The sequence below is a fragment of the Triticum urartu genome, chromosome 7A, assembly GCF_056163025.1.
Source record: "Triticum urartu cultivar PI428250 chromosome 7A, HENAU_Tu73, whole genome shotgun sequence".
Taxonomy (NCBI): domain Eukaryota; kingdom Viridiplantae; phylum Streptophyta; class Magnoliopsida; order Poales; family Poaceae; genus Triticum; species Triticum urartu.
In genome coordinates, this window is record NC_141879.1 from 614,102,785 (window position 1) to 614,119,635 (window position 16,851).

The 16,851-nt window shown below is 47.9% G+C and overlaps 3 protein-coding genes across 3 annotated transcripts; all 3 read right to left on the bottom strand.

Moving 5' to 3' along the window:
• Window positions 1-2,995, bottom strand: LOC147960689 (uncharacterized). Its single transcript, XM_087533492.1, has 3 exons — window positions 2,266-2,995; window positions 1,677-1,774; window positions 1-1,089 (listed from the first exon to the last, which is right to left on the bottom strand). The coding sequence occupies exons 1-3, from the start codon at window positions 2,993-2,995 to the stop codon at window positions 1-3; spliced, it is 1,917 nt and encodes a 638-aa protein (XP_087389618.1).
• A 7,762-nt stretch (window positions 2,996-10,757) lies between these two features.
• LOC147960690 (uncharacterized) lies at window positions 10,758-13,317 on the bottom strand. Its single transcript, XM_087533493.1, has 2 exons — window positions 13,259-13,317; window positions 10,758-12,834 (listed from the first exon to the last, which is right to left on the bottom strand). Exons 1-2 carry the CDS (start codon window positions 13,315-13,317, stop codon window positions 10,758-10,760), a joined length of 2,136 nt encoding a protein of 711 aa, XP_087389619.1.
• On the bottom strand, window positions 13,178-16,574 carry LOC125520098 (putative B3 domain-containing protein Os03g0621600). The gene is made up of 7 exons (XM_048684922.2): window positions 16,330-16,574; window positions 16,077-16,195; window positions 14,796-15,117; window positions 14,539-14,711; window positions 14,113-14,440; window positions 13,802-13,998; window positions 13,178-13,657 (listed from the first exon to the last, which is right to left on the bottom strand). The coding sequence occupies exons 1-7, from the start codon at window positions 16,361-16,363 to the stop codon at window positions 13,388-13,390; spliced, it is 1,443 nt and encodes a 480-aa protein (XP_048540879.1). The 5' UTR covers window positions 16,364-16,574; the 3' UTR covers window positions 13,178-13,387.
• Window positions 16,575-16,851: the final 277 nt, after the last annotated feature.

The window sequence follows — 16,851 nt, forward strand, 5'->3', positions numbered from 1 at the left end:
CTATGGCATTGCCATGATAACCTTTGCATCATCTTCAGTGAATAGCTCTTTTACCAGCTCCTCATCCCAAGTTTCTGAAACTGGGTCAATCAGTTCGTTGACCTTAGTGATAATGGAGTGTCCCTGTAGAGCGACAGGCCTCCTGGTTGACCCCCTCGGCAGCCATGGATCGGTCCATGGGTTCACTTGCATTCCATCCCCAATTCGCCACACGATGCCCTCCTTCAGCAAATCTCTTCCCTGGAGTATACTCCTCCATGTGTAGGACATGCCCTCTTGTTCTGTCGCCTCTAGAATAGAGCAGTTTGGGTGGTACTTGGCTTTGAGAACCACAGCACATAACGATTCTAGGTTTTGAGTTAGTCTCCAGCATTGTCGAGCATGCATCACCATGTTGAAAATGTGAAGGTCACGGAAGCCAAGGCCTCCATCCCTCTTTGCTTTCATCAATCTCTCTCGCCCAATCCAGTGACACTTGTGCTGGCCATCCTGCTGGCTCCACCAATAACGGCAGATCATGGAGGTGATCTCTTCACATAAATTCTTTGTAAGATCGAAGCAAGACATTGCATATGTGGGTATTGCCTGGGCAACCGCTTTAATTAGTGTTTCCTTACCTACTTTGGACAAGAGCTTCTCTATCCATCCCTGGATTCTCCTCCAGATATTTTCCTTTATGTACTCAAATTCCTTACTCCTGGCTGCCCCAATATGCACCGGTAACCCGAGGTACCGCTCATTCTGTGATTCAAAAGGTATGCCAAGGACATGCAGCACCTGCTGTTTGGTGTGGTTGTTTGTTCCCTTACTGAAGAAAGCACAAGATTTGTCCCTATTGATTTTCTGGCCAGACTGAGCCTCATACAGCGCGAGGATCTCTTGCAGGCGAGTTGCACTCTCTGTTTTTGCCTCCATGACAATTAACGAGTCATCGGCGAAGAATAGGTGGTTGATCCTTGGGGCCCCAGGACAGATTTGTACCCCTTCAATCGAGCCCTCCAGCTCGGCTCGTTGCAACAGGATTGAGAACGCCTCCGCGCACAAGATGAACAGATATGGTGATAATGGATCGCCTTGCCGCAGACCTCGCTGTGGGAGGAAAACCTCAGTCAGTTTCTTATTATATCTCACACGATACGAAACAGATCAAACACACAACATAATCGGACTCACCCATGCCGGATCGAAACCCATCGTGTGCATCATCCTCTCTAGAAAATCCCATTCCACCCTATCATACGCCTTACTCATGTCAAGCTTCACCGCAACGAGTCCGTGTCTGCCTCCCTTCCTCTTATGCATCAGGTGGGTAATCTCATATGCCAACAACACATTATCTGTGATCATACGCCCGGGGACGAAGGCAGACTGGGTAGGTAAAATTATCTCCGGGAGTACCACCTTCAAACGGTTGGCCAAAACCTTTGATATCAGCTTATAGAGGACATTACAGGGACTTATCGGCCTATATTGAGCAAGGGATTCTGGATTCTTTACCTTGGGGATCAACACAATCGTTGTTTCATTCCAGCCACTCGGGATATCACCACCATTCAAAACTACTAGCACCTCTTCCTGGATCTTCTACCCCATCATGTGCCAAAACTTCTTGTAAAGTATAGCGGGCATTCCGTCCGGTCCCGGTGCCTTCAGGTCCCCAATAGCATCCAAAGCACTTCTGATTTCCTCCCCAGTGAAAGGTTGGTCAGCAAAGCATTCATCTCTGGTGTGACTGAAATAGGGATGTGTTTGAAGATATCATCATTTGGAGAACCTGCAGAAGATACGAACAAACTTTTGTAGTAGTTAGTAATAAAAGGCCCTATCTCCTCCTCCCTCTCCACTACACCTCCATCTTCCTTCTTCAATTTTTTAATCATGTTAACTCTTCTCCTCTCTGACGCCTGAGCATGAAAAAACTTTGTGTTTCTATCCCCCTTCTGAAGCCAGTTGACATGAGATCTCTGCTGCCAGTAAGTATTATATTGGTCCTCAAGTCTGCTCAATTTATACCGAAGGAGCTGCTCTTTTGATACTTGTTGTTGATCTATCGCCTTCCTTCTACACCGTTCCAACTCCCGCTTTGCCTTTTTTATTCTGCCTTTCAGCTCCCCCAACACTTCCCTATCCCATCTTGCTAGATTCCTCCCCACCCTACTGATCACCTCTCCCACCGAACAACCTCCCTCCAAGCCCCCTCAACCACTTCCACGCATCCCTCCTCCTGCAGCCAGCGAGCTTCAAACCGAAAATAGCTGGACCCACCTGCTTCCCTTCCTTCCCCCGTATACTGGTCCCCAAGCTCTGCAATGACGGGTCGATGGTCCGAGTGACGTGGATCACCGTTGATGATTTTGTGCAGTGGGAACATGCACCTCCACTTTACATTCGCAACCCCTCTGTGCAACCTCTCCCGTGTATACCCCTCCACCTTACTCCAGTTATTCCGCCAGGTGAAGGGGTCACCCACAAAGCCAAGATCTTCTAGCTCACAGAATTCCAGGCATCTCCTGAACGAATCCATGCATCCCTGGCCCCGAGTCGGCCCTCCTTCCTTCTCCCCCGCAAATAATATCTCCTTAAAATCCCCTAGACAAAGCCATGGCAGATCGGCCTGTCCATGCAACATTCTAAGAAGCCTCCAGGTGTTCTCTTTTTCACCCGCTTTAGATTCTCCGTACACACCCATCAACCACCACTTACTCCCATTCTCTTCCACCACATCAACATCTATATGGTAACGTCCCTTCCACCTCAAACTTACATCCACCCCTCTCCTCCAGAACAGCGCCAAACCCCCACTCCGTCCAACACTATCCACCACCACCATGTTCACCATATTCAAACGCCACCTCAAGAACTCTATCTCCTTCGCCTTCATCTTCGTTTCGGAGAGGAATAGAATATCAGGCTCTTCCGCCCTCTGGAGCTTCAGAAGGCTACGAACTGTCGGCGGGTTCCCAAGCCCCCGGCAGTTCCAAGCTATTATCTTCATTGGTCCTTGCAGGGCTGTTCTGACAGCCCCGCTTCAGTGGTGTGTGTTTCGTTTGCCTTCGTCTTGCAACGTTTCGCCTCCCCATCCAGCCCCTCGCCGCACTCCATTGCATCTCCACCCCACTTCTCTCCAACGTTCACCTCCATCTTAGAGGTATCTCCCTTCTTTTCCTTCCGGTCTTTCCTATGAAATTTTGCCCCCACCCTTCCACTTTTCTTGTCGCTGTCCCGATCAGCTAGTGAGGTTTCCGCCGGTAACATATCCTTGTCCCCTCCCTTTACCTCCTCCTTGTTCCCTTCTAGCACATGTTCTGATGGTGCGACAACATGACTTGTGCCTGACAAAACCATCCCTACCCCCATTTTTCAGAACCCTCTCCCCCTATCCCATAGGTGAGTTGCTTCTGTGCACTATTGTTCATCTTCGTTCCTTCCGCCTTATTTCCAGCTGCACCGTTCTACACCTTTCCATAGTGAACTTTCAATGGGCTGGTGACCTCCTCACGAGTCTCTTTCCTTGCCGGTTGGTGTCGAGCCCCCGGTATTTCTTTCTTCCAGCTGTCGCTATCACTGCCCGAACGCCCCTTAGAGAGCCCTAGGTTCATGCTTCTTCCACCTCCAGAACTCCTCCCAGAAAGGTTGTTCCGACCTTCACTCCAGCTACCCCTGCTTGTATCGCTCGCTGCTCTTGGTATGTGTGCTTTAAGCCAAGGACCAAACTGCTTCTCTTCCCCTTTCTTCAGTCTTATGGAACAGTCCTTATCCACATGATCTAGCATGCCGCATATGTAGCACAAGTCAGGCAGAAACTCGTACTCAAACCGACACCAACTCTTCTCCTTTTTCCTCTTTTTCTCCTCATCGGTTAACATCCCTTCCCCATTCTCCTTTTCGTCCCCATCATCCAGCACAAAACCCCTCATTATCGGCTTCGAAATATCCATACAGACTTTGATCCTTAAGAACTTTCCCACTGCCATTCTGTCAGGTCCCGCATCCACCTCAAGAGCCTCCCCAATTATGTCTCCTATTGCCAAACTAGCCTCACAGTGCATCATACCTAGCGGCAAGTCAAAAACTCTAACCCATATCGGAATCGTTTTGAATTCATATTCCTTCACACTCTTGCTCGGATCAAAATCTTCAACCACCAGCAGAGACTCCCCGAACGTCCAAGGCCCTTCATCTAGAGCCCTTCTTTTACCTGACTGTTGGTGGAACGTGATCATGAATATGTTGTCTCCCAGATCCTTGCATCGTATCCCCCTCATCGGACACCAGATCCTTCCCAGAGCAGTCTCCATCCCCTCTGCAAAGGCCGGTTTGTCTGACATTAATTTTGCCATTGCTTGTGGTTCCACAGCTCCCCCCTTTCTTCCATCTGTCCAAATGATCTTCCTCCCCTTGCTTTCCAGATCCGACAACTTTAGCCCCTTCATCAAGCCCTCAACACGCTCCATTAGCGGCTTCGAAATCAGGACAAAGGGATCTGGACCACAAACTAGGGTTTGAGAGGAATGTGTTGTGGTGCCTCAGCAACACTCGAACTCGGCGATTGTGGGTGGGACAGGGTACCCGAGGGATGAAGGGTGCAGGAGAGAGAGGCCGAAACCCGGCGCCCCGCGGGGTGGCTGATGCACAGCTTAGGGTAACTCTGACAATGGCGGGTGGGAGCAGGGTGGATCTAGAGTACCAGTGTGAGGGCTTGGAGGGGGTGGGGAACCTAGCGAAGCGGGGCACCGCGCACGGGGTGGGCGGAGGTAGCGGGAGCGGCGGCGCACGGGGTGGGCGGAGCTAGCGAGAGCGGCGGCGCAGGGTGGCAGCGCTGGCACCAGGACGGCGGCGGGGATTGACTCGGGGTCGCCTAACCAGTCGCGAGAGGGAAACCACCCCGTCACCCTTGGGACGGACGAGAAAAAAAACATCCGTCGGATATTAAATGGATGTCTCGGATTCAATGCACGCGAGTTGGTGGAGCTTCTGTGCATTTTGTGAAAACCCCCTTCACTAACAGTTATGTACAAAAAGATCCCTCCACCATGTTCCTCAAGGTGGATCTGAGACATCCATTCAAAATTCGATGGATGTTGTTGATTTTTCTATTTTTGCACACAAAGTGTTTTTTGTACACTAGTCTCTCCTCGCTCATAGCCTCCTTCTACGATACATAAAACAATAGATAAAAAACTACTCCTCGTCGTCGTCATCCTCCTCCTTCGACTCCGTCTCGGTGATGTCCTCCTCCTACATCTCAATGAAGGCGTCAAGGTACTGATCGTCGTCGGAGTCCCAGGATGACGCTGCTCCTAGGTCGATGTTGAATTGAGCAGTCGCCTTCCACGTACGCTTGTCCTCGCTATAGGAGGCTTGCTCCGCCCTCCTTTGCGCGTAGAACTGGCGCTCATTGATGACGTCCTGCGGGAAGCGTTCGCGCCACAGTGCCATGGCTTCCTTGTCCATCTTGATGGCGCTCCCACCTCCGGTTGTCGCGACAATCCTCACCGATGATAAGCCGCGGGGGAGGCGCCAGCTCCCGCGTCAGCACCTCCGGGAAGTTCATGTCCCGATGAGACCGCCGGAGGAGCCATGCCGCCGCGTCGTACGCGTGGGCGGCCTCGTGGGCAGCCGTGACGAAGGTGCCGAGGCCGAGGCGCATGTCGCCGGACCATATCTCTGCGGAGAAGGCGCCGGAGGGGCGCGCACGGACGCCACGGTAGCCCGAAACTCCCCGGTGACGAGGTGAGAAAGCAGCAGAGGGCGTGTGGCGAGTGGCAGGCGCTGCATTTATAAAGCGCGTCGGATGCCGCGCGTCAAAACTAGCGCGCGCCCGACCGCTTTTTCGCGCGCGCAATCTTTTTTCACGCGTCTGAGTTTCCCGCCACCGCTGGAGCGCGTGAAACTGCCTTGCACGCGCTAAACCCTCCATTTACCGTGCGCGTGTTTTTTTGTAGCTACGGTTGGAGATGCTTTTGCCCTGCACGCGCTAAACCCTTCATTTACTGTGCGCGTGTTTTTTGCAGCTACGGTTGGAGATGCTCTAAAAAAAACTCTATACAGTCCCTTGTTTTGAGAGGAAAATAAGAAAAGTACAATTATAACGATCAATGGCTTCATCGGCTTCGTCCAGCGCACGTGACATTACTGAAAGAGGTGGCCATGGCGGCTTCGTCGAACTCTCTCTTGTCCATGCCGGTGGAGGTGGACATGGCTGGGTAGGCGCTAGCGCACCTGGACATATAACATTTCTCAAATAGGATAGCATGGTAACCGCACTTTTTATACGAACACGATGCTAATCATAACACACAGATCATAATACGATACGTGGTATTGCTATCAAGTACTCCTAGTAACATCTCAAACAACAACATAAAGCATAGCCGACTAATCACATCACTACGGAAGGTCTTAAACCAAACTACAAAGCCAAAGGGTTAGAGTTTTTTTTTTGGTAATGGAGATATACCCGGCCTCTGCATCATGATGATGCATGCGGCCCTTTTATTAAAAATCTAGAAAGTATCATCATAAAGGTCTTACAGCTCACAAACGAAGCAAGTCATAGCACATAAAACTGAAAAATACAAGCGGACAAAGACAACCGATACGGTGATAATAAGGACAAGCTCTCTAGACTCCTATCCTGTTATGCGAACGCCATCCGAACCGGTTGAATATAATCCGAGCCACCATCTTTCATTGGTTGCACCCAGTAACCAAAGGCTTTCTGTAGTTCATAGGAGTGAGTAAGGACCACGTACGGATCCAAGCTGTAGCTCTGAAGATAACCTGCAAAAAAGTTAAGTTGTGTTGTCTGTTAAAAATCATATCATTTTTGCAGTTCCATATAGCCCATAATAACGCACATATTCCAATCCGAATACAAGATGTCGTGATCTATTCAACCCCAGCTAACCACGTCCCAAACAAAGACGCAGTATCTACTGGAGGATTAATATTAAAAGCTATATGAATCGTTTTCCAAAGTAACTTGGCAAGTGGACATTTAATGAATAAATGTTGTATTGTCTCATCCTGAGCAAAAAAACAACACCGTGAGTTGTCTACCCATCGCCTCTTAAGTAAGTTGTCCTTTGTGAGTATTATTTGCTTGTGAACAAACCACATAAAAATTTAATCCGCAAAGGAACCTTAACCTTCCATATATGAAGTGACCTTGAGATGGAGCCAGAATTGATCAGATCCGTATAAAAGGATTTCACCGTAAATATCCCATTTTTAGTTAACTTCCATTGTGTGGAGTCCGGCACGTCGAAGAGTCGAATTTCAATCAATCTCCGAACCAAGTGCATCCAGGCTGTCCATCTCTCATTCACTAACGTACGTCTGAACTGGATGTTCAAGGGAATAGTTTGAAGGACGATACCTACGTAATCTTCCTTACGTTGCACAATATTGTAAAGGGTAGGATATTGTAAGGCCAGAGGTGTCTCTCCTAGCCACGTATCCTTCCAAAATCTTGTTGACATCCCGTTGCCAACCAAGAATTTGACCCTACGGAAGAACATATCCTTCGTTCTCATAAGTCCCTTCCAGAACGGTGAATCAGTCGGTCTGATGGTAGCCTGGGCTAGCGTTTTCAAGTGCAAATACTTATTGCGCAGGATTTGTGACCACATGCCCTCCGGCTTTGTCTCTAACCTATACAACCATTTGCTCATAAGGCATTTATTCTTAATCTCCAAGTTCTCAATACCGAGACCCCCTTGGTCTTTAGGTCAACAAAGGATATCCCATCGCGCGAGACGGTATTTCCTCTTGGTCTCATCAGACTGCTAAAAGAAACGAGATCTAAAGAAATCAAGTCGCTTTCGGACCCCTTTCGGAATTTCGAAGAACGAAAGTAAAAACATTGGCATGCTAGTTAATACTTAGTTAATCAAAACTAATCGACCTCCATATAACATCAGCTTGCCCTTTCAGCAGCTGAGTTTTTTTCAATTCGTTCTTCAATACATTTCCATTCTTTATTGGATAGTTTACGGTGATGAATCGGAATACGCAAGTAACTGAATGGTAAAGCACCTAATTCGCATCCAAACAATTGTTTGTAAGTATGTTCCTCGTCTTTGGCCTTCCCAAAACAGAACACCTCGCTCTTATGAAAATTGATCTTTAAGCCAGACAATTGTTCGAATAGACATAAGATAAGTTTCATGTTACGTGCCTTAGCCATGTCATGTTCCATGAAAAGAATAGTGCCATCAGCATATTGTAGAATGGACACCCCTCCATCAACCAGATGAGGAACTAGATCCTCTACATGGCCATGTTGCTTGGCCCTGCCAATAATGACGGCCAACATATCTGCCACAATATTGAACAGAAGAGGTGACATGGAATCCCCTTGTCTCAACCCCTTATGCGTCTGGAAGTAGTGACCGATGTCATCGTTCACCTTAATTCCGACACTACCTTTCTAGACTTGAGTATCCACCTGGCGCCTCCAGGTTTCACTAAAACCCTTCATGCGCATTGCCTGCTGAAGAAAAGGCCATTTTACTTTATCATAAGCCTTCTCGAAATCCACTTTTCAGATAACCCCGTCTAGTTTCTTCGAGTGAATCTCATGAAGTGTTTCATGTAAGACAACCACTCCTTCGAGTATGTGTCGTCCCGGCATGAAAGCTGTCTAACTAGGTTGAACCACTGAGTGAGCAATTTGTGTCAATCTATTGGTTCCTACCTTTGCGAAGATTTTAAAACTCACATTCAGCAGGCAAATGGGTCGGAATTGTTCTATCCGGACCGCCTCATTCTTCTTCGGTAATAACGTTATCGTACCAAAGTTGAGGTGAAACAACTCCAAATGGCCATCGAAAAAATCATGAAACATAGGCATAAGATCATCTTTAATGATATGCCAACATTTCTTATAGAATTCAGCTGGAAACCCATCTGGTCCCGGTACTTTATTCGGCTTCATTTGAGTTATGGCCAGATAAACTTCTTTTTCAGTAAACGATGCAGAGAGAACATCGTTCTCCGCTGCCTGTAGTTGAGGTATATCATCAATCACAGACTCGTCAAGAGACACCATGGAAGTATTGGGAGGTCCAAAAAGGCTTTTATAATAGTTGGAAATATATGCTTTCAGATTTTCATGCCCCACTATTGTTCCCTCGTCCTGTTCAAGCTGTATGATCTTCTTCTTCCTATGTTTACCATTTGCAACCATATGGAAAAACTATGTGTTGTCGTCCCCTTGGACAACCTTAAGCGTTTTCGCACGCAACGCCCACTTGAGTTCCTCCTCTCTCAAGAGAGCACATAGGCCTTGCTCAGCTCGGACTTCGTTCGATGCTCATTAACAGAAAGAAGAGTGGTTTCAGCCTTTACATCTAGTGCCTCAATGAGTTGAGTTAGACGTTCTTTTTTCTGCTTATAAATCCCACTCTCATTCCTGGCCCATCCTCTCAGAAATTGTCGAAGGTGTCTAATCTTATTTTGCCATCTCTCGACATGTGTCCTTCCCGTAACCGGCTTAGCCCATTCGCGTGCAATCATCTCCATAAATCCTTCTCGCTCAAACCAGCTTTGCTCGAAGGAGAAGATACTTTTGTTTGCAACATGGGTAGCCTCTCCCGAATCTAAAAAGAGTGGTGTATGATCCGAGATCGCTCTTTGCATCGCATGAACCATCACCAACGGATATTTTTGTTCCCACTCCACACTAGCAAGTACCCTATCCAGCTTTTCATAAGTCGGAACAGCTAACGAGTTGGCCCATGTGAACTGTCTACCAGTGAGCTCAATTTCTCTCAAATTGAGGCTCTCGATAATCATGTTAAACATCATAGACCAACGTCCATCGAAATTGTCATTATTATTTTCTTCTCTTCTCCGAATGATATTAAAATCCCCCCCCCCCCGACTAGTAGTGGTAGATTTTCATCTCCACAAATCCGCACTAAATCGGCAAGAAAATCAGGTTTAAATTCAGGTTGTGCTACCCCATATACCGCAACTAGCGACCATCGGAACCCATCCAATTTTGATCTCACCCTGAATTTAACCAAAAAGTCTCCCTGCACCACATTAAGCACCTCTAACGTCTCACACCGTACTCGTAGTAAAATCCCGCCGGATCTTCCTCTAGGTGGTAAAATGTGCCAGTCAAAATCGATACCACTGGAGAGGGTTTGAAGGAATTGGGATGTGAAATTATCTTGTCCAGTTTCCAAAAGTGCAACGAAATCTAAGTGATGCTCTAATGTTGTCTTTGCTAAGAATCTTTGTTTAGCCAAGTCTGCTAGACCTCTGCTATTCCAAAAGAGTCCTTTCATAAGTCATCATGAATTTTTTTCTTAAGTTTAACTCTAACACTTCTGCATACTGCCAAAGTAGGATAAATTTTCCGCTTCCAGGGTCGTTTGGGCTTCTCCTCAACACCCCGCGGGATGATAGTATTATCTATGACAGACACTGCCTCGTCCATCAAGAGAGGCTCTACTGTATCTGTGTTCTCAAATTCCTCCTCATCTTCAACCTCGACACTAGGCAAGAGATTATTACAGATAGTTGCAAGATCATTAATTCCTAAATTATTCATGTCATTGTCATTCATAGGTTGGATAGAGGCAAGATTACGAATGATCTCAGAAGCCCTCTCCGCTTCCATGTCTAAAAGATCATTAATGGATTTGACGACCTCAGTTTCATTTGATCCCAAAGAAATGCCTAAGTCATTTGCCTTATCAACTATTTCATTCTCAGAGAAGTGTAAAATTGAAAAACTTATATCAAAGGATGACCCTCTTGGCACGCGCTAGCTGCAGGTCGTCCGCATCCGGCTGTCCCTGGATCCGGTTGCTGACACGCCTGCCAGCCGACACCGGATCCGCAATCCCGCCAAAAGCGATGAGCTCCTCCATGGTCCTCCCGCGTGGGGTGCGGTCAGGACTCCCACGCCCCTCCCGTATCGTCGGTGAAGGAGGGTAAGGCATGGTGGAGTGAACCTCCGCTGTGAGTGGCAAGGGGGAGGAGGACCGTGGAGACGCCTGCTCACTGATCCCGTCCCCCTTATCACCCGTGGAAACCGTCGTCCCTCGGCCACCCTTCTCGGTACAATACCGCTGAGGGGTTACGACACAGGACTTCTTCCCGCATCTCACCCCCGGCTCGCCACTGTGGATGGTGCGGTCCTGTGGAGGGGTTATAGCACGGGACTCCTTCCCGCACCTCACCCCCAACTCGACCGGAGACGTCGAAATAGGAAGAGCACCGTAGACCTCCTGTCCAGGCACCCCTCCCGCCGACGAAAAGTCGGGCTCTGGTATCTGGGTGTGATGGACATCCTGCCCACGGCCCCCCAAACCCGCGGCCATCCCAACGGAAGCCACCCTCGTACCGGGAGTAGGCTCCGCGATCGTCATATCGCCGACTAAACTCGGCACTGGTGGCAGCTCAAGCTCTGTCGGGTCGTCTGCCTCGACCCTGGTGCTCCATAACCGGCTAGGAGCGGACCCCGGTGCAAATGAACCAAAGCGAAGTGTGTTCATCGGAGTAGTGGACGGGGGCGCCTCTTTGGTAGAACTGGCTACCTTATCTGACTGTGTTGCTGGCCCCTTGTCCGACTCTGGCAGTGTATCATCGGCCCCCTTCTCCTGGTTCCCGGGTGCGCCGCCACCCTCAGTCGTATCCATGTCTTGTGTCCCATCCCCATCCTCGGAAACTGCAGTATCCTCGATCTGAAGCTCTAAGACATAAGTGACTCCAGCATGTGTCCATCTGACTACATCTGGTATATGCTCAACACTGACCAAAAGCCTCGCAGCGTTTTGTGCGCGAGTGAATGGCATGTCAACCTTTTCTGTCTTACCAATTAAACCACCCAAACTCCAAGCAATCAGAAAATGTTTTACATATTTAGGTGGCACGCCATAAAAACGAACCCACACCTTCTCCAAAGGTGTACCCTTAGGTTCCTCCTGCTTCCACTCGTCGAAAGCGATAACAATATTTGTGCTCGTAACTCTGCATAAACCCCACTTAAGAACATGCATCTGATCCTTTTTAGTGGGAAAGTCAACCTTATAAGACCGACCTTCTAACTGCTTCAGCTGCCACTGATAATTACCCGGCACTAACTCACGTAGTTGTCTGACGATCTGAGCCTCGGTCAACTGTCCATTAGTAACTCTGATAACTGCCGGGAAAGAACTCTCAATCATCTGTGGTAGAGGATCCACCTCCGGTGTCTCAAAGAACATCAACTCCTTACAGCAGACCCCAAAGATGTTAATGCCAGGCTTAGGACCAGAAAGGAGAGGGCATTCCCCGGTCACATGCTGGGAGCGGAGGCAATAATCACAAAGCTCATTCGTACACTCTACCACGAAATGACCCGGTTCACCACATCTATAACAAGGCAACTTTTTCTTCTTAATTGCCCACTTAGAGAGCTTTTCGCCCTCCGCTTTCTCCGGCCTTTTATCAGACGTGCCATCCTTAGATTTAACACCTCCTGTAGTCACCGGAACATGCACTGCTGCGAGAGCCCGAACCGCGTCCACTGCCACCGCGGGTAACGTGGATGGGTCTCCCACCCCATCAGCTGTATGCTCGAGCTCCTCCTCCGAGGCCATATCCGCAGTAGGCGGTGGTGGCGGTGAGTAGTGTCGAGGCGGTGGTGGTCGTCTCCCTCTCCCACCGCGATGATAGACACCTCGGAATCGATCCCTGGGTCCGGCAACACCTTCAACAAAATTACCGGGTGGACCTTGAAAATGTCCAGTGTTCTCGGAATTGTACTGGTTATAACCACGGCCGCCACCCGATGAAGATCCACGGTGCAGTCCCTCACCATAGTTAGAGTACCTTGAGACACGTTATTAGAACAAATAACATACCCAAAAGAGCACTGAACTAATTGCAAGTACATAATTTATATGATCTTGAAAGAGATTCAGAGCAGCTGACCCCTTACATCAGGTTTAGACGGTGTGGTTGAATCATCTATCTGCTCATTCATGCAACTCACAACATTTTGAACAAGAAAACAGGTCCAAATTGAAGCAGCCACACATGCAAGTAGGGAACACAAGCACGATGCTGAAGAAATTTTTGGTCAGCTGGAGACGCCCCAGTGAGCGACAGAACAAGATTTGTCGCAACAATATAAATTAAATAAATCAGAAATAAAATAAAATCTGTCTTCAAATAAAAAATAATAATCATCATCAGCAGCAGCAGCAGTGCTAGAGGTGGGTCAAGGGTTCAGTGTTTCCCCAGATTACATTACACATTAGAGACCTGCTTAACATCAGGTTGTTCCAAATAATCATCAAGCAATGCATACATCAGCTGAGTTAAAAGTCATCATACTACAGACCACACACAAAGAGACCACTAACTAGATGCTTGTTAAGAGCTAGAGCTGCATTTCCGACTTGCGGATCAGATGGACCATCATCTTGAGGCTCTTGCTGCTCCTGTCTGCCAGTTCGATGAGGCAGATGTCTCCCGCCTTCATCTCGGTCTGCAAGACAAAGTCCTTCCAGAGTAAGGAAATCATCCTCCAATTCGTATATTCCATGACGGTCAGCATTGTAGGCCACTGCATCGTGCTGCCCGCCAGCCCAAGTAGGAGAGGTGTTTGTTCGAGCGGGAGACACGCCGAAGCATATTCCACGCAGAAATTCTGTTCAGAAAAGAGTGCGTCAAGATGGCGATCGAATTTCAGGCCGATAATTAATTCAGCAAGAAAATGGTTCTAAATTTGCGAGCTTTCGGATGAGAAATGGACTATACATTTTGCACATGGCATCTGAAGTTCTGAACTCACCAGCTTTGTTGGCTTCGATAAATCGCGTGCCGTTATCACCTTCACAAACACAGGGAATTCAGATCCTATCGACCGGACTTTCTCCTTTACTTTCTTCTCTTGTTGCATAGTTAGGTTCTTCCGTTCGGGTAATATGTAGGACTTGTTGGACATAGGAGCTTCTGAACTTGTTTCATTCGACTTGCCAGCGATGTATCCTGAAAAAACATGCCATACTCTGTTGTGGTTAGCATACGATAACCACAAGTTGATCATCTAAAATATGGTAAATGGAAAGAAATACACATGGTAACTAACTACAATACTATTACCTGACTTAGTACAAGGGGAGGATGTCGAAGCCATCTCCTGAGCATTTGAAGAGTTTCCCATGGCAAAACAAGTTTTCTCACAGCCGCTCGGATCAAGGACAAGAACTTCAAGGCGGTCTTTCCACTTGTTTCTGAAGACGAGGAGGTCGTTGTCTTGTATGCGGAGAGAAGCTACAAAATGACTCAACCCAGATTGGAGGATTACTTGATCATCACTGTGCTTGCTTGTGCCAACACTGTATACCATGTCGTTGCCATGGGCTTCAAGCTGAATGGCAGCTTCAGTTACCCCCTCTTTGAAATTGTCCAAAAGCCTCAACGGTATGTACTGCAAGAACAGAAAAAAAATACAAGCAGGAATTAATAGCCTATGGATCAGAGTAACAAACACGACCAGGAAATTATGTGAGGAAGGATGCAACTTACAACATAGCAGTCCTCGTTGGCATTTCTTTTGATCATAGCTGCCACATGCAGAGGAATTTCAGACCTCATGCTGCTATCAGCTAGCTCTAGCACTTTCTTCTTTTGTTCTTTGGTTAGCCAGGTCCCAAGGGATATGGTATAGCCAACATGTGCAGGACCAGGCACCATTTGTTCTGCGCATCAAGAAAGAAAACTGTTACATTGATCAGAAAAGCATTACCAAAATCACCCGACTTGAAGGTCTTAATTCACTTTACCATTCAGCACATGACGATCATGAGGAGGAACAGCTCTAAGGATGTTGGGAGGCTGTTGAGAACAGGGCAGAGAATTCTTGTGACTGGATGAACTGCATATGTGGACCTTGAACGTGGAGCTCCCACAGTAGACGAACAAGATGGGGTCACCTTGTCGTATGCGATTTGCATTCACAAAGCGCCGCCAGCCAGTCGTAAGAGTTATCAGGCCGAACTTGACGAATTTAACACTGTACATCTGGCCATCGGGAGCTTCAAGTTTGATAGGCTCGCCATCGGTGATCACATTTCTCAGCTGTCTTCTGACCTCCCACGGTATGCACTGTCAGAAAGATTCACTTTTGTTAGAGTTAGATACAGGTTTCAGCGTTTGTGGGCATTGAGTTTCACACTATTTGAAGAAAATGCCTGACACAATTCAGATTGCATGCACTAGCAGAGGATATGGAAAACAAACAAAACAAAGTTTTTGGTGAACATTAATAAATACCGGGCTCAGGGTATTGGTATGCAGTGCATCTGCAGTGTACAGTACTAGTAGTATCGATCTCCATAAGAGGTTCACACACAGGCAGCAGTGTAGTTATTCTCTATCTCCATAAGAGCTACTCTCTCCGTTCCATATTACTCGTCGCTGATTTAGTACAACTTTGTACTAAATCAGCGACGAGTAATATGGAACGGAGGGAGTAGTAGCTTCACTTGCAGTATCAACGATTAGTTTGACACACATGTACAGAGTGTTTGCCTTCCTGCTACCTCTTCATAGTGTTGTGAGTTGGTTCTTCCAAAACTAAATATCCTGAAACAATTCTACCATGAATACGCCACCTATTCCAGGCACACATGGCATAGATAAGAATGAAATTAAACATGTTTCTTGAGTGAAAATTGAACACCCCCAAAATAATCCTGAAAACCCCTCCCTTGCTAGGAGCAGCAACAGGATGAATTGACTAACACTAGCAGCATTGGAAGGGAATCATTCTTTTCCCTTGCAAAAAGTGCTCACCAATAAACACACAGTACAGACTTGTTCCTGCCACCTCCTGGTACATTACGTACACATGTTGTGAAACAAATTTCCCCCCAGGCAAAATGTCATGTTCTATCCATTCCCAGGCAGATTTTGCAGCAACATTTTAAGCCAAGGATGAAATTAAACATTTTTTTCAGCCCCCAAAAACCCTCAAATTGAACCCTTGAATGAGGAAATGTACAGAGGGAAGTCAGAACCGAGAAAGAGAGAGAGAGAGAAGGGGGAGCAGGAGGGGTTCTCACCAGAAAATCTTTGTGGTCGGAGGCGAAGAGGAGGAACTGCTTGGCGTGGCCGTGGTCGTGGTTCCAGTAGTCCTCGCAGTCCCGGCAGTCGCAGCCGGCGCCGCCCGTCCCGCCGCAGCCTGGACACGGATGGGGCCACAGATCGGTGTAAGAGAAGGCGGCATTTTTCTCCGGCCGGCCGGGGGCGAATAAAATCAATCAAGAAAGAAAGAAAAAGAAGAAGACGGACGGACGGACGGGAGGTGGTGGTCACCTGGGTTGCTGAACTCGTCCATGTCCGTGTCCATGGGTGGACAGATCGCCCCCGCCGCCGCCGCCGGCTGCGTCGCCGACCCCAAGGTCAAGGTCAAGCTGCTTCTTCTTTGTGTTGGTTGGGCGGTCGTATTGGGGAGTCCGGCACTGGGTGTGGGTGAAGCCCGAAAGGGAAGCTCCCCCTCTCTCTCCGCCTGCTACTTCTGCTTGGGGCGGCGCTCTTCAATTATTTGCTAGACCAACCAAAGTTGTGGTACAGCGGTAGATAGATAGATATCGTATAGATAGATACTGTACGCACCCACATGAAGTCGAAATGCGCGACCCATCCACACAGACACACGGCCGGTGTACTGCACACTGTTTTGGTTCCGTCATCGAAACCATCGAAAGGCGTAGTTCATCGGCATCCCATCCCTCTTTTTTTCGACGGCGAAAGAAAAAATGAAATCTATCTCAATGAAAGTGAAAATGTTGGTGGTTCCAGCGGTCAATCAACCAGCCTGGTCACAAGGAGATTCAG